Source organism: Armigeres subalbatus, chromosome 3, assembly GCF_024139115.2.
Source record: "Armigeres subalbatus isolate Guangzhou_Male chromosome 3, GZ_Asu_2, whole genome shotgun sequence".
NCBI classification, from domain to species: domain Eukaryota; kingdom Metazoa; phylum Arthropoda; class Insecta; order Diptera; family Culicidae; genus Armigeres; species Armigeres subalbatus.
Genome location: NC_085141.1, coordinates 103301414 through 103327908, shown reverse-complemented (window position 1 = coordinate 103327908; position 26495 = coordinate 103301414). Strand labels below are relative to the sequence as shown.

General features: G+C 44.4%; 2 protein-coding genes across 2 annotated transcripts in view; both read left to right on the top strand.

The window, feature by feature from the left end:
• LOC134221848 (transmembrane protease serine 9-like) overlaps positions 1 to 26495 on the top strand; it is a 42675-nt gene that overhangs the window by 7958 nt on the left and 8222 nt on the right. Inside the window, exons 6-9 of the mRNA XM_062701023.1 lie at positions 11433 to 12240; positions 12314 to 12575; positions 24370 to 24563; positions 24625 to 24954. Of these exons, the coding sequence (XP_062557007.1) occupies positions 11433 to 12240; positions 12314 to 12575; positions 24370 to 24563; positions 24625 to 24954 (1594 nt within the window). The remainder of the gene's footprint in view (positions 1 to 11432; positions 12241 to 12313; positions 12576 to 24369; positions 24564 to 24624; positions 24955 to 26495) is intronic.
• Positions 11158 to 25795, top strand: LOC134224767 (prostasin-like). The gene is made up of 4 exons (XM_062704332.1): positions 11158 to 12240; positions 12314 to 12575; positions 24370 to 24563; positions 24625 to 25795. Exons 1-4 carry the CDS (start codon positions 11340 to 11342, stop codon positions 25023 to 25025), a joined length of 1758 nt encoding a protein of 585 aa, XP_062560316.1. The 5' UTR covers positions 11158 to 11339; the 3' UTR covers positions 25026 to 25795.

The window sequence follows — 26495 nt, the reverse complement described above, 5'->3', positions numbered from 1 at the left end:
TTAAAAACCCCAAACACAAAACTCGTAAAATGGAGACTTCAGTTATCCGAATACGATTTTGAAATAAAACACCGGCCAGGGAGACAAAATGTCGTGGCAGATGCTTTGTCTAGAATACCTGAAATAAATGTAAACGAAGAATCATCCGATTCAAGTTCAATTCATTCGGCAGATACTGACGTGTCAGAATTCATCGAATGCACCGAACGTCCCATTAACTTCTTTCGCAATCAGATTATTTTGAAAATCGGCACTGAAGATTCTGAAACCTATGAGGAAATCTTTCCGAGAGTTCATAGACGAATCATTACCAAACTAAATTTTGGAGTTCCGTTAATGATTCGAATCTTCCGGGAATGCATGGACCCATCAAAACAAAATTGCATACTTTGCCCCGAAAGCTTGATTCCAACTATCCAAATTGTCTATAAAAATTACTTTAGTAGACATAAAATCTTCAAGATCAAGATACCAAACCAGATAGTCGACCTGCTAGCACTAATCCAATTAAACCCTATCACTATACAAATTCCATTCTAAATAATCCATCTTTGCTTTAAGCTATCGCACTAAACCAGAATAAATTTAGTTATTTTCACTAATAAAAGTTTTTCTAATTTTAGGACAACATTATGAAGGCTACCACGCTCATCATTTTCGCCGTGATCATCTCTTCATCTACAGCAAGATCCTCCCCTAGCATCCAAATAACCGATCTCCAACGAAATCCTGGTTTATTAACACTAGACATTGGGAAAACCTTTGTAAAAATTGGGAAGCATCAAATTTACCACACAATTGACTTGAAACGATACGAACCAATTCTTGCAAAGCTCGAAATTATCCTTCAAGGAATCAAAAGTTTTGAAAATTATACAGATATAACCAAAATGCTTGAGTCAAAATTTAGCAATACTCAAACTCTGTTTCACAACCTAATGCCAAGACATAGAAACAGACGAGGATTGTTCAATTTTCTCAGTTCTACTCTAAAACAAATTACAGGCAATCTGGACGATAATGATCTAATAAAAATTTCGGAGAATATCAGAAAGTTAGAGTCCAATAACGAAATTTTGATAAACGAAAATAACGAACAAGTCCAAATCAATAGCCAACTTCAAGATAGGATGAATAGAATTATCAGACAGTTAGAAAAGGACCATGATCAAATCAAACGAAGTCTAATAGATTCACGAACTAGTTCAGGTGTAGCGAAAAATTTGATAATTCTACAAGACATTCTAAAACCAATATTTTAATTGATAATGTAAATGATCACTTTAGAACCATTTTTGAAATAGTACAGCTAGCCAAATTAAGAGTTATTTCCAAAGATATTTTGACTCCTGATGAATTAAAATTATAATACAACAATTTGAAACCCAAAAGCTTAACGTAGAAACCGTAGATCAAATGTACGAATTCCTTGAAATAAGCAGCTTCCATAATGAAACTAAGATTATTTTTGTAATTGAAATTCCCTCGCTCGAAACTCTTGCCTATAAAACTCTCTTACTAGAACCTTTGATAATTAAAGATAGGACGCTGAAGGTACCGGCAACCATAGCAATCATCAACGATTTCAATCTCTACTTCATCAACAAACCTTGCCAGGAAATAGGACGCAACCACATCTGTAGCTTGGAAAACCTTCAAAACTCGACAAACGATGGCTGTTTCTCAATGCTTCTCAACGGAAAACCAGCAAACTGCTCATTTAAGGAAGTAAGCCAAGTATCGGTGGTAAAACCATTAACCCCAAATCATTTGGTCGTCAAGCAAATCAAAAACCAAGAGATCATTACTTCTTGTGGAATACATAACAGAACTCTAACTGGCACATTTTTAATAGAATACCATAACTGTACTATCTATATCGATGGATGGGTTGGAATTCACCAACAAAGAATGGTATAAAACAGGTCAGTTATCAATCGTTCCACTGGACGGTTTGGACATCCAAATTAAAGACCTAGAGCCTGAGATGAGTTTCGAAAAAATCCACATCAACAATAGACATCATCTGGATTCTCTAAGAAAAACCATGAACTCTGTCGTACTAACGTCAATGTCTTTATCAGGCGTCAGCCTGCTTGCCATTATAATCGCCATTTTATTTTATATGAGCAGAAAAATTTTCCATGAGAAGCAACGTGCCAAACCAACCGGAAACGAGGACGTTTCGGACTTCAAGGAGGGGCCAGTTACGGACGTAAATGCAACCAGAGTCAAATTGCTGGAACGGCAACTGTTAGCGTCCAACTCTAAGCTAGCCACATTGGACCGGACGTAACCGGAGACCAACACCTTGCACATTCCGCACCGGTGTTATTGGAGCCGCGACCGACGCCCATGATTGATGGTTCTTGCCAGTATCAGCATAAAGTATTCCCCAGCTAGGTTCCATAATAATTAGTTAACAATAAAATTCATTCGTATTTCTTCACTCGAGCAGACAGGTCGATTGTTTAGTTTTTTTTAAAAACGTATCTCGAACGACCAAAAACATAAGTTATGTATGTAGCGCAGTGTTTCAACTTACCCCGATACGCGGGGCAAGTTGAAACGATGCATATAAAAAAGTAATTTCAGTATACAAAATATTTATAAAAAAGTTTGGTGAGGTTGTTTATCTTGTATGTTTGGCCCGAACTAGCAAACACCGGATTCAAAATTTATCAAAAGGCGATTTTTTAATAGCACTCCAAAGTTCAACTTTGAAATAACAGTTTCAACTTGCCCCGGTGTACCTTACGTAAAATATTCGTACTGCTTTTCGATAAGGCCGACGATTTTACCCGGAACTCCCTTGCGTCTAAAGGCGCCCCACAGATTTTCTTGGTTCAGACGATCGAAAGCTTTTTCGTAGTCAATGAATACCAGGTAGAGGGACTCTTGGAAACAAGTCAGAATGATTCGGAGCGTGACAATATGGTCCACACATGATCTTCCTGGGCGGAGTCCTGCCTGCTGCCGTCGGAGAGTCGAATCTATTTTCTCATGTATCCGATTTAGAGAACAACGCACAGTAACATGATGCCCCGAAAATTGTCGCACACAGCCAGATCCTCCTTTTTTCACTAAGACACCTTGCATCCCGTCAGCCGGAACAGTTGCGGTTTCCCAGATATTGCAGAATAGTTGATGCAACATTTGCGCAGATAGCACGGAGTCAGCTCTGAAATTTCATGCTTTGGATGGTTGATGCAATCTCCTGCAATGATGGAGCTTCGGAGTTGATGCGGTAATGCGTCGCACCCTTGGTGGTTTATGCCGAGATGTTGATGGTGGTAGGGCGTCGTAACTGGAAGAAGTTGTTCGAAGTGCTCGAACCAACGTTTCAGATTTCAGTGAGCAACTGACATGCCGCGTCTTTCACCGGCATCCTCGGATCCATCCTTGATCCACTCAGGCGTCGTGAGATATCGTAGAGGAGGCGAATATTGCCAGTTGTTGCAGCTTCCTCCCCTTTATCTGCTAGGGAGTCCACCCACGCTCGCTTGTCCCGCGTTTAACTTCCTTATCTAGAGCCGAATACCGTTAACGGGACTCGTATTTAGCTGCTCTGGTTCGTGCCCGCCTCTCTACGCTCCTCGATTTTTCGCCAGATTGCATCCGTAATCCACTCCTTCCGCTGAGTGTGCAGCTCACCCTGGCTGTACTCGCTTGTTTCGATAAAGACGTTCTTGATGGCCGTCCACTGCTCTTCTACGCTGCCACCTTCCGGAACATACACTGCCCGAAAGATAAGTTTTAGATAATATTCATGTTTTTCTGGAACCCAGTGTTCTCTACCAAACTCCATATTTCACTGCTTTTATAAAACCACGCTCAGCTAAATTTAATACTACGATCTCGGCAAAATGAAAATTTTCATCAAAATAACAGACAAATATGCTGATCACTTTGGAAAAGTGTTGATGGGAGGATTCTTCAAAAAACACAGAGTCAGCCAAATTTTATAAATCTATGGATTCTATTTGGATTTTGGACATCTCCTTGGAAATCATGAGATTTTCATCGGATTTTTGCCTTCCGACACTCCCTTAGTCTCTTAGTCGGGGCCCTCCTTAGCCGTGTGGTAAGACGCGCGGCTACAAAGCAAGACCATGCCGATTCCCGGTGCCGGTCTATACAATTTTCGGATTGGAAATTGTCTCGACTTCCCTGGGCATAAAAGTATCATCGTGCTAGCCTCATGATATACGAATGCAAAAATGGTAACTTGGCTATGAAACCTCGCAGTTAATAACTGTGGAAGTGCTTAATTTACACTAAGCTGCGAGGCGGCTCTGTCCCAGTGTGGGGATGTAATGCCAATAAGAAGAAGAAGAACTCACTTAGTCCTGAGTCACTCATGCTGTCTCACCTTCGTTGTATACAACGAGCGTGCTTTCTTCACTAGTGTTGTATAAGCCTAGTGCTGAAAACCTTCTAAATAAAGACAATAACTAGGGGAACGGTTCGCCACTTCATCTCATAGCTCCTATTTCAATCCCATCAAAAACAAAGCAATGGAAAGGAATTTGGTTTGTTTATTATTTTTGTGATTTTTTTCAGCAGTGAGCACGCATGTTGACAAAAAGAAGCGACGAATTTGGTGCCGTATATCTTTGTTTAGCGATGAGATGGATATATGTACAGTGAGATGGAAATCGGAACATTTCCCCTATAATAATACAACAGTGCGAGTCGTGTACTTATATGAGCAGTGTTGGTAAAAACTCATCCACGATTTGAATCAAGGGCGAGGCAAACCTCACCAGACTCATGGCCCAGAAAATAGTCCATGATTCTACTCACGATTGGCATCATTGAGTGATTTTTGCGTGTTCTTCTTCGTTAAATTTATCGGAATAACTTCTTTGCATAAAACAATAGATAATAAATCCATAAGCAAACATAAAATACGCTTCGATTGGGTTTGACACTTTTTGGAGCGAAATCCTTTTTTTGCGAATGAGCGAAACCATGTGATTCTGCGTGAGAAACTCAAGCGCGATGCTCTCAACATGTGTACTACTCGGGACTGCTTTGTAGGATTTCAAATCCTGAGGCGTTAAGTTCTTCAATGTATCCAGTACAAAGTATTGTAGCAAAATCATAGCTGGTTTCATGTTGTATCAAAAGTTCGACCAAAATCAAACAAGGGTTTCGATTGTCAGGTTACAATTTGTTAATTTTTATCTCATAAAAATTTTAAAATGTTTTTCGAAATTATCACGATTCTTGTGCAATAAATAATTTATGTTGACTGGTAAGCGACCGTGTGCCGCTCAAAGTACACAAGCCCAGCACAAGTGCCAACCGGCGCATCAGGATTAATGCCAGTGAGGTCCTGATTACATAAATAAACAAAATATGTCTGGCTGAGCAAATGCTGGGTAAAGCTGAGCAAATGCTTGGTACTTCGCGTACCTGAAGGAATAAAATAGACCCCATCTCGCGGTCCTTAGCTTCTTGCCCAGCAACTCCTATCCCTACCTCCCCGTGATGCTGGCTGAGGTACGAGCAACCTTAGGAAACTTCGGGTAACCAACCCCAGTGGGAACTATGGTCGTATGCTGACAGGGAAGAAGGGGGTTTGCTCCTCTCCGGAGGTGCAAATCTTATTGAGCGTCTGTTCTTCATGTCAGGATCGGCTCACAACAGCGTCTGTTCTCCATGTTAGGGGCAGCTGATCATCGTCTGAGTGCCATATCGTAAGTGAAACTGTCCACCGGAAATAGGGAGAAATGGTCCTCCGCAAATTTAGGGGGTTTGGTGTCAGGCCATGCAAGCCAGCCAAAAAAAAACTCACGCAACGAACAATCAGCAAGAGAGTACGGACCGGAACCATCGGCGAAAACCACTGCGACGAAAAGGGACTAGCGATTGTAAACTTGGTTCGTGGAACTGCAAATCTCTCAACTTCATCGGGAGCACACGCATACTCGCCGATGTGCTCAAGGACCGTGGATTCGGCATCGTAGCGCTGCAGGAGGTTTGTTGGAAGGGATCAATGGTGCGGACGTTTAGAGGTAATCATACCATCTACCAGAGCTGCGGCAACACACACGAGCTGGGAACAGCTTTCATAGTGATGGACGATATGCAAAGGCGCGTGATCGGGTGCTGGCCGATCAATGAAAGAATGTGCAGGTTGAGGATCAAAGGCCGGTTCTTCAACTTCAGCATAATCAACGTCCACAGTCCACACTCCGGAAGCACTGATGATGATAAAGACGCATTCTACGCGCAGTTGGAACGTGAGTACGACAGCTGCCCAAGCCACGACGTCAAAATCATCATAGGAGATTTGAACGCTCAGGTTGGCCAAGAGGAGGAGTTTAGACCGACTATTGAGAAGTTCAGCGCTCACCGGCTGACAAACGAAAACGGCCTACGACTAATTGATTTCGCCGCCTACAAGAATATGGCCATTCGCAGCACCTACTTCCAACACAGCCTCCCGTATCGGTACACCTGGAGATCACCACTGCAGACCGAATCACAAATCGACCACGTTCTGATTGATGGACGACACTTTTCCGACATTATCGACGTCAGGACATATCAAGGCGATAACATCGACTCTGACCACTATCTGGTGATGGTTAAACTGCGTCTAAAACTTTCCGTCATCAACAATGTTCGGTACCGACGACCGCCGCGGTACGACCTAGAGCGACTGAAGCAACCTGATGTCTCCTCTGCATACGCGCATCATCTCTTGTGCCCGTCTGATCGTTGTCGAGAACCATTTTCACCGGGTTACTGTCCGACATTCTGGCTACGTGCCCGGCTCACCGTAGTCGTCCGATTTTCGCGGTGTGAACGATGGATGGTTTTCCCAACAGCTGATGCAACTCGTGGTTCATTCGCCTCCTCCACATACCGTCCACCATCTGCACCCCACCATAGATGGTACGTAGCACTTTCCTTTCGAAAACTCCAAATGCGCGTTGGTCCTCCACGAGCATCGTCCAGGTCTGTAGTCTGTCCAGGTGTCCGTAGAGGACTACCGGTCTAATGAGCGTTTTGTAGATTGTCAGTTTGGTACGGCGGCGAACTCTATTCGATCGGAACGTCTTGCGGAGTCCAAAGTATGTACGATTTCCAGCCACTATGCGTCTCCGAATTTCTCCGCTGGTATCATTTTCGGCAGTCACCAGTGAGCCCAAGTACACAAATTCTTCGACCACCTGGATTTCGTCACCACCGATGCAAACTCGCGGTGGGTGGCTCACATTGTCTTCTCTAAAACCTCTTCCTATCAAGGACTTTCGTGTGGTATTAGCGCGGTACAGTTGCTCCGTCTCTTCACGGTCTCGATCTTCCTGCTGACGCTTTTTCCTCCGGAAAATCGAGTTTTGTCTGTTCCGCGCCTGTTTATATCGTGACTCGTTCGCCCTCGTGTGGTATTGCAGCAATCTCGCCCATGCTGCATTCTTCTCCTCTACTAACTGCTTACATTCGCCGTCATACCAGTCGTTTCTCTGATCCATGGGCACCGTGCCAAGTGCAGCGGTTGCGGTGCTACTAATGGCGGATCGAATTTCTCTCCAGCCATCTTCAAGAGACGCTGCGCCTAGCTGCTCTTCCGTTGGGAGTGCCATTTCCAGCTGCTGCGCGTATTCTTGGGCTAGTCTACCGTCTTGTAGCCGCCCAATGTTAAGCCGCGGCGTCCGACTTCGACGCGTGTTGTATACCGTCGAGAGTTTTGAGCGCAGGCATACTGCAACGAGGTAATGATCGGATTCGTGATGTCGGAGAAGAATTTACCGTCGATTAGAACGTGGTCGATTTGGTTTTCCGTTTCTTGGTTAGGTGATCTCCATGTGGCCTTGTGGATATTTTTGCGGGGAAAGAAGGTTCTTCGGACTACCATTCCTCGGGAGGTTGCGAAGTTTATGCATCGTTGGCCGTTGTCATTCGATACGGTGTGCAGACTATCAGGTCCAATGACCGGTCTATATATTAAAAAGCGTTGCAGCGTTACCGGAAGTGGGTGAACTCGATGGGGACCCTCTTGAGGACTGCTGGAATACAGTCAAAGTACCCATTAATGACGCAGCGGAGAACAACGTCAGGTATATGGTACGAAGTCGATGGAACGATTGGCTCGACGAAGAGCGCAGACAGATTCTGGAGCAGAACGACGCAGCAAGGTACCCGGCAGAATGTTATAGACGGAAGCGGAGACAGCAGACCCGCCTTTTTCAGGAGAAGAAACGCCGCCTGGAAAAAACGGAGTGCGAGGAGATGGAACAGCTGTGCCGTTCTCAAGAAACACGCAAGTTCTACCAGAAGCTCAACGCATCCCGCAAAGGCATCTTGCCGCGAGCCGAAATGTGCCGGGATAAGAATGGGAGCATCTTGACGGACGAACGTGTGGTGATCGAAAGATTGAAGCAGCACTACGAGGAACATCTGAATGGCGCTGAGAGTACAGGCAGTGAAAGTCAAGGCAGCGGAGGAGATGACTACGTCAGTTCAGCGGACAATGAAAGCCAACCAGCTCCCACCTTGAGGGAAGTTAAGGATGCCATCCAACAGCTAAAGACCAATAAAGCAGCTGGTAAGGATGGTATCGGAGCTGAGCTCATCAAGATGGGCCCGGAAAAGCTAGCCACTTGCCTGCACAAATTGATAGTCAGAATCTGGAAAACTGAACAGTTACCGGAGGAGTGGAAGGAAGGGGTTATATGCCCCATCTACAAGAAAGGCGACAAGCTGGAGTGTGAGAACTTTCGAGCGATCACCATCCTTAATGCCGCCTACAAAGTGATATCCCAGATCATCTTCCGTCGTCTGTCACCATTAGTGAACGAGTTCGTGGGAAATTATCAAGCCGGCTTCGTTGACGGCCGCTCGACAACGGACCAGATCTTTACTGTACGGCAAATCCTTCAAAAATGCACCATCTGTTCGTTGATTTCAAGGCGGCATACGACAGTATAGACCGCGTAGAGCTATGGAAAATTATGGACGAGAACAGCTTCCCTGAGAAGCTTACCAGACTGATCAAAGCAACGGTGGATGGTGTGCAAAACTGTGTGAAGATTTCAAGCGAACACTCCGGTTCGTTTGAATCGCGCCGGGGACTAAGACAAGGGAATGAACTTTCGTGCCTGTAGTTCAACATTGCGCTAAAAGGTGTCATGCGGAGAGCCGGGTGTAACAGCCGGGGTATGATTTTCAACAGATCCAGTCAATTTATTTGTTTCGCGGATGACATGGACATTGTCGGCCGAACATTTGCAAAGGTGGCAGAACTGTACACCCGCCTGAAACGTGACAAAAGTTGGATTGGTTGTGAATGCGTCAAAGACAAAGTACATGCTTGTGGGCGGAACCGAGCGCGACAGGGGCCGCCTGGGAAGCAGTGTTACGATAGACGGGGATGCCTTCGAGGTGGTCGAGGAATTCGTCTACCTCGGATCCTAGCTAACGGCTGATAACAATGTTAGTCGTGGAATGCAAAGGCGCATCATCTGTGGAACGGGCTCCAGAAGAAACTGCGGTCGAAAAAGATTCGCCACCGCACCAAATGTGTCATGTACAAGACGTTAATAAGACCGGTTGTCCTCTACGGACATGAAACATGGACAATAGACTGGCCCAGATTAGTATGGGGAGAAAAAAATGTTGCCGAATTCCAGGGGGCACCCCCCAGAATTGTGTCTCTGGGTGAGAAAATCAATCTCTGAAAATTTCAGCTCAATCGCTTGTTGCATAAGCTGGCGCATTTGATTTGAAGTTTGTATGGGGATTTCAGCCAAAATGTATAGGAAAATACACCTCCGTCACTCATTCGATATGGAAATTGGTTCTGAATGCTCGATTGACCTCAGAATTGCAAAAACGGCAGTTGGTATGCTACAGAACAATTTCACAGAACATTGCATGATGATTAAATGAACTTTTATATAATTTTCGGCTGATTTATTAGGAGCTGATTTGTGTATTTTTGGATTTTTTGATCGAATCGCAACAGCCGAAACCTATATAAAAGTTCATTTAATCATCATACATTGTTCTGTGAAATTGATCTGTAGCATACCAACTGCCGTTTTTGCAATTCTGAGGTCAATCGAGCAATCAGAACCAATTTCCAGATCGAATGAGTGACGGAGGTGTATTTTCCTATACATTTTGGCTGAAATCCCCATACAAACTTCAAATCAAATGCGCCAGCTTATGCAACAAGCGATTGAGCTGAAATTTTCAGAGATTGATTTTCTCACCAAAAGACACAATCCTGGGGGGTGCCCCGTGGAATTAGTCAACTTTTTGTTTTCTGGGCCAGTCTAATGGACAATGCTCGAGGAGAACTTGCAAGCACTCGGAGTATGCGAGAGACGCGTATTTAGGACCGTCTTTGGCGGTGTGCAAGAAGACGGTGTGTGGCGGCGGAGAATGAACCACGAGGTCGCCCAACTCTACGGCGAATCCAGTATCCAGAAGGTAGCTAAAGCCGGAAGGGTACGATGGGCAAAAATATAAATTCCGAAGAATCTAATATCAAATAGTTTGTTTGGACATTTCAAAGCATTTTTTGAGGATGTTTTGTAGATTTCTCGTCAAATTACCGAAAAACTGATTATGAATAATTCGAAGAACTTTTTCTGGAAATTCCTATGATGTTAGTCGACTATACATCAGCTCTACTTTGTCTGTCTCCAAAATGGCCAAGTTGGTCAGGCGACGAGAAAAACGCAGAGTAAAATAGAAACTGATAAATAAAATCCAACCGAATTAGATTCTGGTGTCACAGGTATAAGAAAAGTTAGAGTTAGTACTCGTCGACAGTGTATGAGCAAATCGTACCACCTTCCTTTTGCCAGTAAAAAGAGATCAGTTTACACGCTTATACATCTCCATTCCTCTTCAAATGGATGCATGACAGAAGGAAGGCCGTTCAATGATTTATATTCGGCATTAAAACTATGGTTTCCGTCCACTCACTTCAAATCAAATGTTCGTGGAAGTTTGAAAGTTGATTTTAGCATTTCCATATTGTTGCATAAAAGAATATCATGGACTCATCTTTGTACAGCGTCGGGATCAAATTATACTAAAATCGTGTTTGGAGCAAATAAAACTACTACCTATATAGATAGAACATCATGAAAGTATCCATAACATGACACAAGGGAAGTATGCAGGAGATGGATTTGCTAGATTCGGGCTCATCTCTGAATGACTCCACAAAGAAATAATAAACACGATCATGCACAAACGTGTAGCATCTCACAACGACAAGCAGGTTCCACGTCGATAGTATCGTTCGCGAAGTGAACTTGAGTAGATGGTGGTTTTCCGAAGTAAAACGGTGCGACAAATTTCAAAGCATGCAAGTGCGCGTCTGTGTTTTAATTTTAATTATTTTGTTTGCCATCAACGACACTTACCAACAAGATCCCCTACAATGTGGATTACCGCAGATCAGCAGAACCGAACTGATAGTGAAGGGTGATGATACCGCACCGGGATCGTGGCCCTGGCATGTGGCTTTATACCACAGGAAGGGTCGATCAGACAGCTACGCATGTGGTGGAACGCTTATCAGCGAGCAGTTTGTGCTAACGGCAGCGCACTGTGTTCTTCATCAAGGGAACCGACACCAGTTGGCCAATAATAGGATTTTCGTTCGGCTAGGAGTACATGATTTGAATATTCTGAATACCCAAACCTTGCAGCAACATGAGATCTATAAAATTTATAAATCAGATAATTTTACGGGACTGGACTTCAATTATGACATTGCCATACTTGAACTCACCACATTGGCCAAATTCAACGATTATGTGCAACCGGCTTGTATTAGCATCTCGGATAGTCTCACCGGACAGTTCGGAACGGTGGTGGGCTGGGGAATTACGGAAGATGATGTGACTTCACCGATTTTAAAAAGCGCAAGAATGCCGGTCGTCGACAGTATAACTTGTCTCGAAAGTAATCGAGCCGTATTTGGGGCAACTTTGAACAACGGCATTTTTTGCGCCGGATATACGAACGGTACCAGTGTGTGTAACGGCGACAGTGGCGGAGGAATTTTTTTCCAAGTGGGTAACCTCTGGTACTTGGGTGGCATTGTGTCCTACGCGCAAAAACGGTCTGACAACAGTAATCTGTGCGAAACTATGAGCTATGGAGCCTTCACAAATGTACGCGCTTATCTGACTTGGATTTCTTCGATAACTAAACTTGTTTTCCATACAAACAACGACGTGCTGACAGCGGATGACTTACGTAAATATTACCCCGCTATAAGTGTGCCTTTCTTACGGACTTCCTGACTGATGTATCAAACTCCATTCCTCAGGTCCCGATTTTGGGCGGTGCGAACCAAGAGACGTGGACCCATCATTAACCTACCCGAACCTACTGCCCCGGAACTGTGGAATTTATAACACCAATCGGATTATTCAGGGCCAGAAAACGAACGTTTTTGAGTTTGCGTGGATGGCAATAATTAGATACAATTTGGATCAGGACTATGAGCTAGACAACTTATGCACAGGAACTCTCATCAGTAGACGTTACGTTCTGACAGCAGCCCATTGCGTGAGGTCTAGTAAAGCACCGTGAGTTGATTAATAATATCTAAAAGTTATTTTTTGACGACAACCTAGAAACATATTCCTAGCTTTTAACACACATAAAAGACGGAACCCATTCGGCCAAAAGCCATTTGGCCGAATGCCACTATGCCGAACAAACCATTAGGCCGGAACCCATCGGGCCGAAAGTCATTTGGCCGAAAGGGTCATTTAGCCGAAACGGTCATTTGGCCGAAAGGGTCGTTTGGCCGAAAGGGTCATTTAGTCGAATAGGACATTCTTTCGGCCAAATGACCCTTTTTGTCAAATCACCCTTTCGGCCAAATGACCCATTCGGCCAAACGACTCTTTCGACCAAACGACCCGTTTGCCCAAATGACGCTTTCGGCCTTACGACCCTTTCGCCCTAATGACCCTTTCGGCCAAATGACCCATTCGGCCAAACGATCCTTTCGGTCAAATGAACCTTTCGGCCATACGACCCTTTCGGCAAAACTACCCTTTCGGCCAAACAACCCATTCGGCCTAGTGGCATTCGACCAAACAACTTTCGACCTAGTGGCATTCGGACAAATGGCTTCCCCGCATGGGATATTAGATGGATAAGGCAATCATTTCACTTGGCCAGGATTTTTAGAAATGAAAACGTCGTGTCGTTTATTGAGCAAATAGACTGTTTTCACCGGTGTTCTGTTGGTTCCGGATGTTCCTGAGGCCCAGCATAAGATTCATTGGACTTAAAAAATGTCATCACCGAGGGTATCTATCAAACAACCAAACAACCAAAGAATGTTTCACTACATGTTGTATGCATAGAACAAAAACATTAAGTTGCATATTATGTAAGTACCACGTAATATTATTGCGTCTTTCCAAATTAAATTGTTTGTATAAACTGAGTTACAGAAAACTTGAGAGAATCTTTTTGTTTGATGTGGCATCGCTCAACGTTTTTACAACTCACAGTGATTGAATTATTCATTCCGGTGGCTGTGCAATCAAGTAACAGGAAACCTGAGATGTATATGTGCATCACTAAACCTCTCAACACAAGTCTATACACGTCCATTGAGCCTTATTACTTTTACCAGATGTTGCAGACTATAGATAGTGGAATATATAGATGAGCGAAGATAAATCCTCTGTCTCCAAACGAACTGTCAAACGTGTCTCCAAACGAGCATGACGTCACGATTTCAATGGAAACGTTAAGGGCTGTGACGTCATATGCGCGTGTGCACGGGCAAAAAAATCGACTCAGCCATGCTTTCGCTCATCTATAGATTCTACTATCTATATTGCAGACCTGTTCGGTTCTCAAAATCGTCGTGTGTGTGATCCACCCGATTCAGAATATGTGATCCACCCGATTAACCTTGACTTCAAGAAAAATGGGATTATGTCCATATGTTTATGGAATCTGGTTGGGGACGAGCTCAGTGGTCTAGTAGCTACCGCTTCTGCCTTATGAGCAGGAGGTCGTGGGTTCAATTCGAGGCTCGTCCCTTTCCTATTTTGTATTTCTATCTTAGTTCTTTCTGTGTTTCACGTTCTGCCAAAACGATTCCTACTGTAATAACCTTCCACACAATCCCAAAACCTCCTGTGGCACCTATGAGAGGTCGTAGAGTTCTATGCATCTTTCTTAAGTAGGTGTCCAACAAACCATCCTTCCCCTTCCTCAGCATTCGCAAGGACGTGGCCAGGACAGACCTCGACTATTGGAGAGTACATTGCTTCCATCTAAGAGTTAGTGATTAGTCCCAAATCAATATCTGTTTTTATTTTATTTATTTATTTATCATCAGACTAAGACCGGAGTGGCCTGTGCTGCACATAAAAGACTTCTCCATTCAGCTCGGTCCATGGCTGCACTTCGCCAACCACGCAGTCTGCGGAGGGTCCGCAAGTCGTCCTCCACCTGATCGATCCACCTTGCCCGCAGTGCACCTCGCCTTCTTGTTCCCGTCGGATCGTTGTCGAGAACCATTTTCACTGGATTACTGTCCGACATTCTGGCTACGTGCCTGGCCCACCGCAGTCTTCCGATTTTCGCGGTGTGAACGATGGATGGTTCTCCAAACAGCTAATGCAACTCGTGGTTCATTCGCCTGCTTCACGTACCGTTCGCCATCTGCTCCCCACCATAGATGGTACGCAGCACTTTCCTTTCGAAAACTCCAATTGCGCGTTGGTCCTCCACGAGCATCGTCCAGGTCTCGTGTCCGTAGAGAACTACCGGTCTTATAAGCGTTTTGTAGATAGTCAGTTTGGTACGGCGGCGAACTCTATTCGATCGGAGCGTCTTGAGGAGTCCAAAGTACGTACGATTTCCAGCCACTATGCGTCTCCGAATTTCTCTGCTGGTATCGTTATCGGCGGTCACCAGTGAGCCCAAGTACACGAATTCTTCAACCACCTCGATTTCGTCACCACCGATAGAAACTCGTGGTGGGTGGCTCACATTGACCTCTCTTGAGCCTCTTCCTATCATGTACTTCGTCTGCGACGTGTTGATGACTAGTCCAATCCGTTTAGCTTCGCTTTTCAGTCTGATGTAGGCTTCCTCCATCCTCTCAAAGTTACGTGCCATGATATCAATGTCGTCGGCGAAACCAAATAACTGGACGGACTTCGTGAAAATCGTACCACTCGTGTCAATCCCAATCAAACTCGAACTACGCACATCACCCGAACCATCGTCGCCTTGATCAACCGTATCAGTTTATCCGGAAATCCGTTTTCGTGCATTAGCTGCCATAGCTGGTCCCGATCGATTGTATCATATGCGGCTTTGAAGTCGATAAATAGATGATGTGTGGGCACGTTGTATTCGCGGCATTTCTGCAATACCTAACGTATGGCAAACACCTGGTCTGTGGTAGAGCGTTCACCCATAAATCCCGCCTGGTACACCCCCACGAACTCTCTTGCAATTGGTGTTAGTCGACGGCATAAAATTTTGGAGAGTACCTTGCAGGCGGCGTTCAGCAATGTGATTGCGCGGTAGTTGCTACAATCCAGCTTATCGCCCTTTTTGTAGATGGGACACACGACACCTTCCATCCACTCCTGCGGCAGAACCTCATCCTCCCAAACCTTGGTAATCACCCAGTGCAGCGCTCTAGCCAGTGCTTCACCACCGTGTTTAAACAGCTCTCCTGGTAGTTGGTCAACTCCAGGGCTTTGTTGTTTTTCAGCCGGCCCATCTCCTCCTGGATTTCCTGGAGATTCGGAGCCGGAAGTCGCATGTCCTGCGCGCGTGCTCCTAGGTTCATTACCATACCGCCACCGTTGTCTGCCATATCGCCATTCAGGTGCTCTTCGTAGTGCTGCCGCCACCTTTGGATCACCTCACGCTCGTTCGTAAGAAGGTTCCCGTTTATGTCCTTACACATATCGGGCTGTGGCACGTGGCCCTTACGTGAACGGTTCAACTTCTCATAGAACTTTCGTGCGTTATTAGCGCGGTACAGTTCCTCCGTCTCTTCACGGTCTCGATCTTCCTGCTGGCGCTTTTTCCTCCGGAAAATCGAGTTTTGTCTGTTCCGCGCCCGTTTGTATCGTGCCTCGTTCGCCCTCGTGCGGTGTTGCAGCAATCTCGCCCATGCTGCATTCTTCTCCTCAACTAACTGCTCACATTCGCCGTCATACCAGTCGTTTCTCTGATCCGGAGCCACCGTGCCTAGTGCAGCGGTTGCGGTGCTTCCAATGGCGGATCGAATATCTCTCCAGCCATCTTCAAGAGATGCTGCGCCTAGCTGCTCTTCCGTTGGGAGTGCCACTTCCAGCTGCTGCGCGTAGTCTTGGGCTAGTCTACCGTCTTGTAGCCGCCCAATGTTTAGCCGCGGTGGACGACTCCGACGCGTGTTGATCACCGTCGAGAGTTTTGAGCGCAGACATACTGCAACGAGGTAGTGGTCGGATTCAATATTCGCACTGCGGTAAGTGCATACGTTCGTGATGTCGGAGAAGAATTTACCGTCGATTAGAACGTGGTCGATTTGGTTTTCCGTTACTTGATTAGGTGATTTCCATGTGGCCTTGTGGATATTCTTGCGGGGGAAGAAAGTGCTTCGGACTATCATTCCGCGGGAGGCTGCAAAGTTTATGCATCGTTGGCCGTTGTCGTTCGATACGGTATGCAGACTATCAGGTCCGATGACCGGTCTATACATTTCCTCCCTTCTTACCTGAGCGTTCATGTCACCGATGACGATTTTGACGTCCCGCAGTGGGCATCCATCGTATGTCTGCTCCAGCTGCGCATAGAACGCTTCTTTCTCGTCGTCGGATCTCCCTTCGTGTGGGCAGTGCACGTTGATGATGCTATAGTTGAAGAAACGGCCTTTTATCCGCAGCTTGCACATCCTTGCGTTGATTGGCTGCCACCCAATCACGCGTTGACGCATCTTTCCCAGCACTATGAAGCCGGTTCCCAGCTCGTTGGTGGTGCCACAGCTTTGGTAGAAGGTAGCCGCTCGATGCCCGCTTTTCCACACTTTCTGTCCTGTCCAGCAGGTTTCCTGCAGCGCTACGACATCGAAGTTGCGGGGATGTAATTCATTGTAGATTATCCTGACGCAACCTGCGAAGCCTAGCGACTTGCAGTTCCATGTTCCAAGCTTCCAATCGTGATCCTTTATTCGTCGCCTAGGTCGTTGCCGACTGTATCGAGTCGTATTATCTTCTATGTCGTTCGTAATAGATGTTTTTAAAGGCGGCTTATTGGGCCTGCGCAAACCTCCTGTCTCGTCGGAGGGCCGTCGTGTCAGGGCTGTTTAACGTCCCACCTAACACCAGGACTTGGGCTTGTGCGCTTTGAGCGGCACACGGTCGCTTTGGCGGAGCCTACTTGCGGATACATGCAGCTTTTTATAGAGGTTTAACAGGGCCCACTGTCAAACCCCACCACATCCTAGGCAGGCGCCACAACTCGCAGATGGCCTGGGGAGGGATCGTCAAGCCCTTGGACATAGTCCCTGCTGCCCCTAAATCAATATCTGTGGTAACGGATGAAAGTGATGCTACTCTCATACAATAGTCTTGGCTTGTACCACCTACGAATTTGTGCGAACTGCTAAATGCTAATGCTAATATTTATGGAATCTGGTTGGGTCCATATCGATGTTGTAGACATTGCAAAAAGCCTTGGTTGATCCGGTAGATACTTTAGGTTGAACTTGAGAACGTTTTGCAGTACTTTTAACATCTTATTTCTAGAAAATGGGGTTTACATAATGCACATGTGCCTAATGGACCAAATTGGGTAAATGCCGACGATGAGAACATATCAAAAAAGCCTTGGTTGATTCAGTAGATACTTAAGGTTCAACTTGAGAACGTTTTAGAGAACCCTGACCATCTTGTACCTATTCAAGAAAATTGGGTTTGCATGATGCGTATGTGGATGCGTAGATACCGTTAGGTGAACTCGAGAACCAGATGCAGAGCCTTGAGCATCTCGTATTCCTGAAAATGGATCACTGTCTCAACGATCAAGATGACTAAGCTTGCTTGAGTTATAATAAATGTTAAACAATGTAGTATAGGATCCAAACATTTCAGATTCATCTGCATGCTCTCAAAAGCGGTATCTTCCCGAGGTTTTGGATATCTGGGTCTTCAGTGTATAGTCAAACTTGACCTCCGATATTTTTCCTGTGGAGCCGACATCCTGATAAACGTTTGTGCGGAACCTAGCTCTCTTCTATGATTTTTCACAGCCAATCTAAAACGCAGGACATGCAAACGAGAATTCAAATAACTATAAATTTATGACACACACCAGTTTTGTATTTTTGGTTCAATCAAAGTTAATTGTCTGCATTCCGAGGATTAAACCACCCGACTTGAACGTTAATTTACAATGTTCTGAAAACTCATATGTGAATATGTACATTATGTGGAAGATATTGATTTGAAAAATATATTGGAGGTAACCACTTTCCCTTCGATGGGATTGGAATCCACGACCCTCAGTACGTTAGACTGGTGCTTTAACCAACTAACTAACCTCCGTCGGCCTCCGCAACCCAGTGGCTACTGAATGAGCTCGAGATTCCCAAATTGGACGCATAGTCCAATCACTCGCAATCCATTTGCCAAGCCAACACTTCCACATGTGTATCGTACACGTTCACATTAGAGGGGCGTGAGTATTTAGAATGTCTGGTGGCTACACACATTCTTCATCAGCAACTGTTCTGCTCAAGTGAGGTTGTATGAGCTTTATTTATTTATTTATTTAATTTTTGACCTTTTAACCGAACATTGGTCATTCAGGTCAGTTTTGTCTGAATTACAAGTATACATTATATTTTACAATAGATACCAGCCTTTTTAAGAAATTCTAATGTTTTTTTGAGTTGTTCAATGTTGTCTCCAATAGCGGTGTACAAAGAGTCAGCGATGCCACACTCGTTCCGAATGTGGTCATATTTTCTACAGTCCAATATGATGTGTTTAACCGTTACTGCTTCTCCGCATGTTTCGCACTGCTCAGGTTCTGTGCGGGACATCAAGTGACCATGTGTTAAAGTAGTATGGCCGATCCTGAGGCGGGTAATTACCCTACTGTCACGGCGTTGAAGATTCCTTGAAGATGTCCATTCAAAAGGAGATGTTTTGATTTGTCGTAGCTTTGTTGTACATCTGTTCCATATAGTGGACCATGAGTTCCACAATGAATGACGCACCAGTCGTTTAAAATCAGGGTGCCTGGCATCAGGCTCCAATCTTCTTTCAAAGAAATTCCTCCAACGATAATGTTGGGTATATCCAGATTGAGCATGTTTGCAGCTTCCATAGCCCGGAGATAAGGGGTGGAGTTGACATCAATGCGCATTCGTTCCTGTTGTCTCATGGCGTATAGAATAATTTGTTCTTTCGCGTAGAGATCCAAAGGCAATATTCCAGAGTCAGCTAAGACGCTTTCAATCGGACTGGATCGGAAAGCGCCAGTACAGCACCGGATAGCCTCATGGAAAATCGGAAATATAGGTTTTAAATCGGTTGCACTTATAACAGGGACTCCGTATAACAATTTCGGGAGAAGTGCAGCTCGAAGAATACAGAACATTGTTGATCTGTCTGCACCGAAACTTTTTCCACTTAGACATTTGAGCAAGTTCAATACCTTCCGTCCTTCTGTTTTAGAGGTCATCACATGTTGTTTGAAGCATAGCCGAGAGTCTAACCATATTCCTAGCACTTTGTGTACTTTAACAAAATTGATAGATTCATGCCCGTAGTTGAGAGGCGGCTGCTGTTTTCTGTGGTACCGCTTATAACAAATATGCATGGCGACTGTTTTAGCGATCGAAATGTTAAAACCTGTTCTTCTACTCCATAGGGCAATTTGTTTGAGAACTTTCTGTAATTTGCAGCGTGAGTGAAGAACATTTGAGCTGGTTACACCGACGGTTATATCATCAGCAAACATCTCCAACAAAGCAGCGTCCTTCACGTATTTTCGGATAGAGTTCACAGCGAGGAGAAAGAATGTTACGGCTAACACCGATCCTTGCGGTACTCCATTTTGAAGTACCTTTGTCGAAGAGATGTATCCGTTGTAGCAAACCCTAAATGTGCGTTCTTCGAGGAACTTATTGCAGAATTTGGCCATCCTTCCACCAATGTTAGCTTCACACAGTCCTTCTAAAACCAAGCGACGCCAAGTTCTGTCATAGGCCTTTTCGATATCTAGGAATAGAATTTCAGCCAACCCAAATTGTTCTATTTTCGCCAGCGTATCCAAGGTTTGCCTTCCTTTTCTGAAAGCAGCTTGCTGATGGCCGAAAGTGTTCTGTTCTTCCAATACGTCCATCAATCTTCGATTTATCATCCGTTCGAATAGCTTGAGGACGCAACTGGAAAGATGGATAGGACGAAGGTTGTCGGGATTGTTCGGGGATTTTCCTGGTTTCGGAATAGGAATGAGCAAAGTTTCTCGCCATATTTCAGGAAAAACATTTGTAGTCCATAGCTGGTTATATGTTTCTAGAAGTTTCCTTTTCGCATAGTACGGTAGGTGTTGCAGCATCACATTGTGCACTTCATCTGGACCGGGAGATGTACCAGTGAGTCGATCTAATTGATATAGGAGTTCATGCATAGTAAATTCTTTTGTGTATTCCGATTCATCCGCAGAAAAACGAACAGGTATTTTTTCGAGTCTCATTTTTCTTCGACGAAAGCTATCATCAAGTGTTTCGTCTGACGACGATCTCTCAAAGTGTAGTGCCAGGTGTTCTGTAATCAGTTCGGGGTCAGTAATATAGCTTGAACCAGCTAGCACTCCTTCTGCTTTGCTACTCGATCGTTTACCGTTGATAGTACGAATTTTTGACCACATTTCCTTCACTGGAGTAGACTGATTAACAGACGAAACGTATTGTTCCCATGACTTCTGCTTTTCTTCACTAATGATCTTTCTCGCTTCATTTCTGGCGCTTCGAAATTCAGCATGCATCACCGGAAACATTGGGTCATCTTTATCTATTCTTTGACAGATTCTGAGGGCTTTCCGCCTTTTCCTGACAGCCTCAGCTACACGATCACACCACCATGGAATAGCACGTGTTGGAGTTTCTTCGGAAGATTTCGGTATAGATCGTTTGGCGGCACTAACGATACATTCTGTTAGCTCTTCTATGCTATATACACGGTCATGAGAGATTCTATTTTCAATTTCCTCCTCATATTTCGTCCAATCGGCGTCAGCTACTTTCCAACAAGGGCGGCGTTTCTGTGTAGCAGGAGTCTGGAATTTTCCGATGAATATTGGTATATGGTCACTTCCGTGGAGGTCATCCCCCACTTTCCAGTCCAGTTTATCTGCTAATTCGGGACTACAAATAGAGATGTCCGGCGTCGATGAACTATAATCTAATTGATGTGGATAAAGCGTTATACTTCCGTCATTTAAAACTATTAGATTTTGTTCTTCTAGAATAGCGGCTATCATTCTTCCACGAGAGTCGTCGTTTTGTTGACTCCATAGTCCATGTTTCGCGTTAAAATCTCCGAGAATTATGACAGGGCGAGGTAATTGGCTAAGCATTGCTTCCAATTCAAGTTTGTCCACTTCAGCGTTTGGAGGAAGGTATAAAGAACAGACTGTTGCACTATAGGGATAGTTGATTTTCAAAGCTATTGCTTCGATGGTGGTTTGTAGCTTCACAGGTTCGACTCTAGAATGTTCTAGAACTAGAAGTGCTACTCCACCTCCGTGAGCAGTTCTAGATTTCACATATAAGTCATATCCTTTTACTTTGAAATGAGGGTTCATGCCATTTAGTTTTGTTTCCTGAAGAGCTATAATAGTCGGATGGTGTTTATTCACAATAAGCTGCAGTTCAGCGAGCTTGGCTCGCGCACCGTTACAGTTCCATTGAACTATGAATGTGATAAGTGGGGTATATTGTCGAAATCGACATTTTCCGTTTCCACTTCATCCAAATACACCACATCTGTATCGGGTATGGGATCATGACAAATCTCTAGAGCCAGTGTTTTCGAGGTCGGGGAAGTTGAATCAGATGAGTCTGACTCCGCGTTGACGAATTTGCCGTCGATACCCTTTGGAACGATACCCTTTGATCTGCCTTTTCTGGGACGCTTAAGGTCCTGACCGATAGTTGAGTTGAGTTGATTTTCCGTGGCTTTAAACGAGTTGATAATCACCTGTTGAGCGGTGATTTTGTTTTCTAAGGCTTGAATATAGCTGTCCTTGCTTTCAATTTTTTTGGTTAGCTCCTGAATAGTTCCCATGTATCTTTGCATCCTTCGTTCCATTTTCTGCAATCTTTCTTCCCAGTCACTGTTTAGTTCGTTACCACTTCGCATACGTTTTCCTTCTTCTTCAAAAAGCTTTATTTTCTTCTCCAGTGCCACTTCTTTAATTTGAATTTCTTCTTGCTTCTTTTTCAGTTCCTCTTCTTTTTTCAAAAGTTCACTAGTAAGACCCATTGTCACTACGTCATTAAACTTAGCACCACTGTTTGCTTCGATAAGCTTACGGGCGGCCGGGAAAGAGATGTTCCTATTGATTTTCAATCGCGTAATACTATCTTCTTTTTTCCAGATTGGACACCCACGGTTTGTAGAAGTGTGCTCTCCATAGCAGTGTTTGCACTTGGTGGGGTTTGGACAGTGGATGTTTTCACCATGGAAACGTTCAGCACAGTTGAGGCAGCACTTTTGTTCCTTGCAACTTTTTGCGACATGGCCATAGTTGAAACATTCGTAGCATATCGTAGGAGGGGGGTAGTACTGACGTGTAGGAATTTGTTCATAACATGCCACTCTAACTTTTTCCGGCGGCGTGCTCCTATTGAAAGTGAGAAGTACAGACCCCGTGTCTACTCGATCCTTTCCATTGTGACGTTTGAAATGCCGAGCCATAGTAACTCCTTGGTCTTGCATTTCCGATACAATTTCATGCTCGGGGATTCCTTTCAAGTCTCGACACGTAATAACGACTCTGCATTGGTTTCGTACCGTGTCCTCGATAACCCGCACTGGGGTATGATCGGCAAGCTTCGTTAATTTCTTTAATTGCTCAGCTTGTCGCGAAGATGATACCTTGACCGTGTAGGTACCAGCGATGAAGTTTTTCTTCACCTCTTGCACCGTCGCACAAGCTCGAATCGATTTGTCAACAAGAAAAATGCTTTTGTCACTAAGGGAGCCATCCAGACATTTAACTGTGAGATACAACGGCGCAGCATTCGTATTCACAGAGCCAAGTAATGGTGGGAAGGCGTGAAGCCCCCCGCTACTTGAGGCCATTCGGTTCTCTCACACTACACCAAAGCTTGTTTGCTTTTCGGTAGGTGTGAAAAGTATGTGAGAACGTGCTCCAACTGCTATGACTACTTTCTAAATAACAAACTAGACAATACGGACGCTACGAATAGTGGTGATTACAGCTTCTAAAATTCACAACGAAACTAGTATCTTAGGAGGTCCAGTTAACACACTTGACTATTTTCGGAATGCCTCTAGTCCACTTGACCGTTTTACGTCGAAATAGTCCACGAAAGAACCCTTTGACGCTATGATTTTCGAGAAAAAAAGTCGGAGCGAAGCTAAAACAAAAGTACGCGACCCGGCTATGACTCGTATGGTTGTATGAGCTATTTGCCTGTCAAGCTCAGACACGACCGCATTGCGTGAATTGTGAATTGTTCAGTAATGAAACAAGTTGTGCTGCTTGGGTCGTGTTATGAAAGTTGAATTAAGTCGCGGAAGGTCAACATCCACGCGCCATGTCCGTTAAGGGGCACTGGTAGAATCAGAGTTTTGTACAGAGAAAATTTGTCTTGCTCTGCGATCGATTTTAATGAGGTCGATGTCGTTCTCAAAGCCCAGGAGCATAAGCGACCGTGTGATGATAGTGCCGACCCTCTGCACGCCAGATCTCCTAATCGCGGCTTCGAGTGCATTGTTGAACAATGAATTCGATAGTGTATCACTCTGCTTCAATCCATCTAAGGTAACAAACTAGGTTGACACTTCGTCTGCTTCCGAATAATTGATATCGAGCCATCAAGCGTTAAACGTATAATGTATCAGTCTAATCAGTCTCGCCGTGGTGAGTCTACAAGTTGTACTCCTGGAATTTTTCCAAAGATCATCCGCAGGCTGATCTGTCGTTGATCGATCCTCACCATACGGATTATATGTATCATTATATATTTTTTCTAATGCATATCATTAAGTCTCTGCTTTGGCAAAAAAGTATGGAGAATCCAAATAATACACAACATATTTTTTTATCGTATACAAATTCTGTTTTTTTAATCCATTTTAGCAAAAAAGTGAGATTAGGAGAACATACAATTGGGCAAGACAGAGATTGCAATGGCTTAGGTGACGACAGTGACTGCGCTCCGCCTGTCCGTGACTACGGGATCGAATGCATCATCAGACATCCAAGCTACAGCCCGCGCCAAAGATTGCACAACATTGCTCTGATTAGGCTCGATAGGGAAGTTCAACTCGATGGTAACAAACACCAAAGCGCATTTAGATTGTCAGTGCAACTACAAGCGTCTTTCATTCACAGATCATATCCACCCGATTTGTTTACCGGTTACGGAAGATTTAATGCAGCTCAAGCCTGAAAAATACATCATTACCGGATGGGGCAACACGGAGCACGGTCTGCCATCTAAGGTTTTGCTGAAAACGGTGGTCCGGTTAGCTAACCGATCCACCTGCCAAAACTGGATGAATATCGCTGGATGGAAGTTGGATCCGAGCCAGCTTTGCGTGGGTGAAATGGATGGCGCCGATTCATGCCGAGGGGATGGCGGTGGACCATTAGGCTTCAGTGTCCGCTACAATGGGCTGCGTTTTGTGCAGTTTGGAGTTGTCTCGTTTGGGTCCGGGTGCGGTGCTGTTCCGTCGATCTACACCAACGTGGCGCACTATATGCCGTGGATACGGGCAAATATGAAGACTTGAGATTAAAAAATGGAGGTTTAGGCCAACTTCACGTATTTTTAGTGTCAATATCATGTGCGAATTATAAGCTACAACGTGATCAATGAGTTCAGATACACTTTCAAAAATGGATAAAAAATGCAAACAAATACCAATAGAGAGAGTCTTGCGGGTTTCTTCCAAAGTACTGCACAGTGATTTCGTGGAAGTGTTACAGTATGTTAAGCTCCATATTTAGATTATTTTGTATGATTAATCCCCCTAAAAGTGAGATGCAAATTTTCTTGCCTCCGACTCTGAAGTGAGGTCTCCAAAAAAGTTGTAGAATAAGTTGCTACCAAAAATTGTACAAAACTCCAGATTACACAGCTGGTATGGTTTTTGAATACATTGGAAGGTGGTTAAGCTAAAATGAAGGGGAGATATTTCGAATCATAAGCTGTAGTTAATCATCACAAACAGTATGTACTTCCAAAAAATATCATGAGACAGTTGATTCATAAAATCTTTGGTATTATATTACACTTTGAAAGTTTATTCGACCTTGTTGATCACGATGTCCAGGAGGCGAATTGGGTGGGAATTATTAGGAGAACGAAATGTTGCGGTGAGAGTATGACCAATGATGCTGAGGTCGTGGTAATATTAGTGAGATGTTGAAAATGATGAGTGAAATTGAATGCAGGCGATTTTTTCAATGTCAGAACATTTTTTGTTTTATCAAAACGTCCAGTAAATAGAAGGAAAGCTGTGAGAAGAAAATAAAAATTGGGGATAACGTAGAAACGAAACATTGCAAACTCGTCACTATAATATCACATCCCCGGGAGCTAGAGATGGCCAAAGTCAATCTTTGAAGACTGCGTAGCCAGTTTCAATTGAAATAGGTCAATATGTTTTTTAGCGGTAGAGAAGGTCAGAAAGGCACGAATCTAATTCGGTAAAATTCTAGTATGCTGGCATGGCAAATGGTGGGTAATGCGTTCCTGAAAGAATGGTGATCTGGAAGCAGATGAAGCGTGTTATCCGGTGGAAGCCGATAAGCGACCGCATTTGCGTGTTGAGAATGAAGGGCAAATTCTTCAACTATAGCCTGATCACCATCTATGCCCCAACGAACGATAAGTCTGATGACGTGAAGGATGAGTTCTGTGAGAGCCTTGATAAGGCCTACGGAGAATGCCCAACACACGATGTAAAGATTGTCATCGGGGGTGCCTTCATTCCGCAACCAACTATAATGGTCTGCGACTTGTGACCTTTACTGCTGCTAGAAGAATGGCAATCAGCAGTACCTACGTCGCTCGTAAGAATATCTGCAAAAATACCTGGCAAATTCCGAGTGGAGACACTTGTTCGAAGATAGACCACGTGCTGATGGTCGGATGGTCGGATGGACGGACAACATTTCTCGGATGTTATAGATGTAAGGTCCGAGGTCCGAGGTCCGAACATTGACTCGAAACTCTACCTTGTAGTTGCAAAAATTCG

Bases quoted from the DNA above. Each gene is read 5' to 3' on its own strand.
- LOC134224767 (XM_062704332.1), top strand. From the start codon at position 11,340: ATGCAAGTGCGCGTCTGTGTTTTAATTTTAATTATTTTGTTTGCCATC. The intron at 12,576-24,369 runs GTGAGTTGATTA...AATCCATTTTAG, and splicing joins GTGAGGTCTAGTAAAGCACC to CAAAAAAGTGAGATTAGGAG. The intron at 24,564-24,624 runs GTAACAAACACC...TTTCATTCACAG, and splicing joins TAGGGAAGTTCAACTCGATG to ATCATATCCACCCGATTTGT.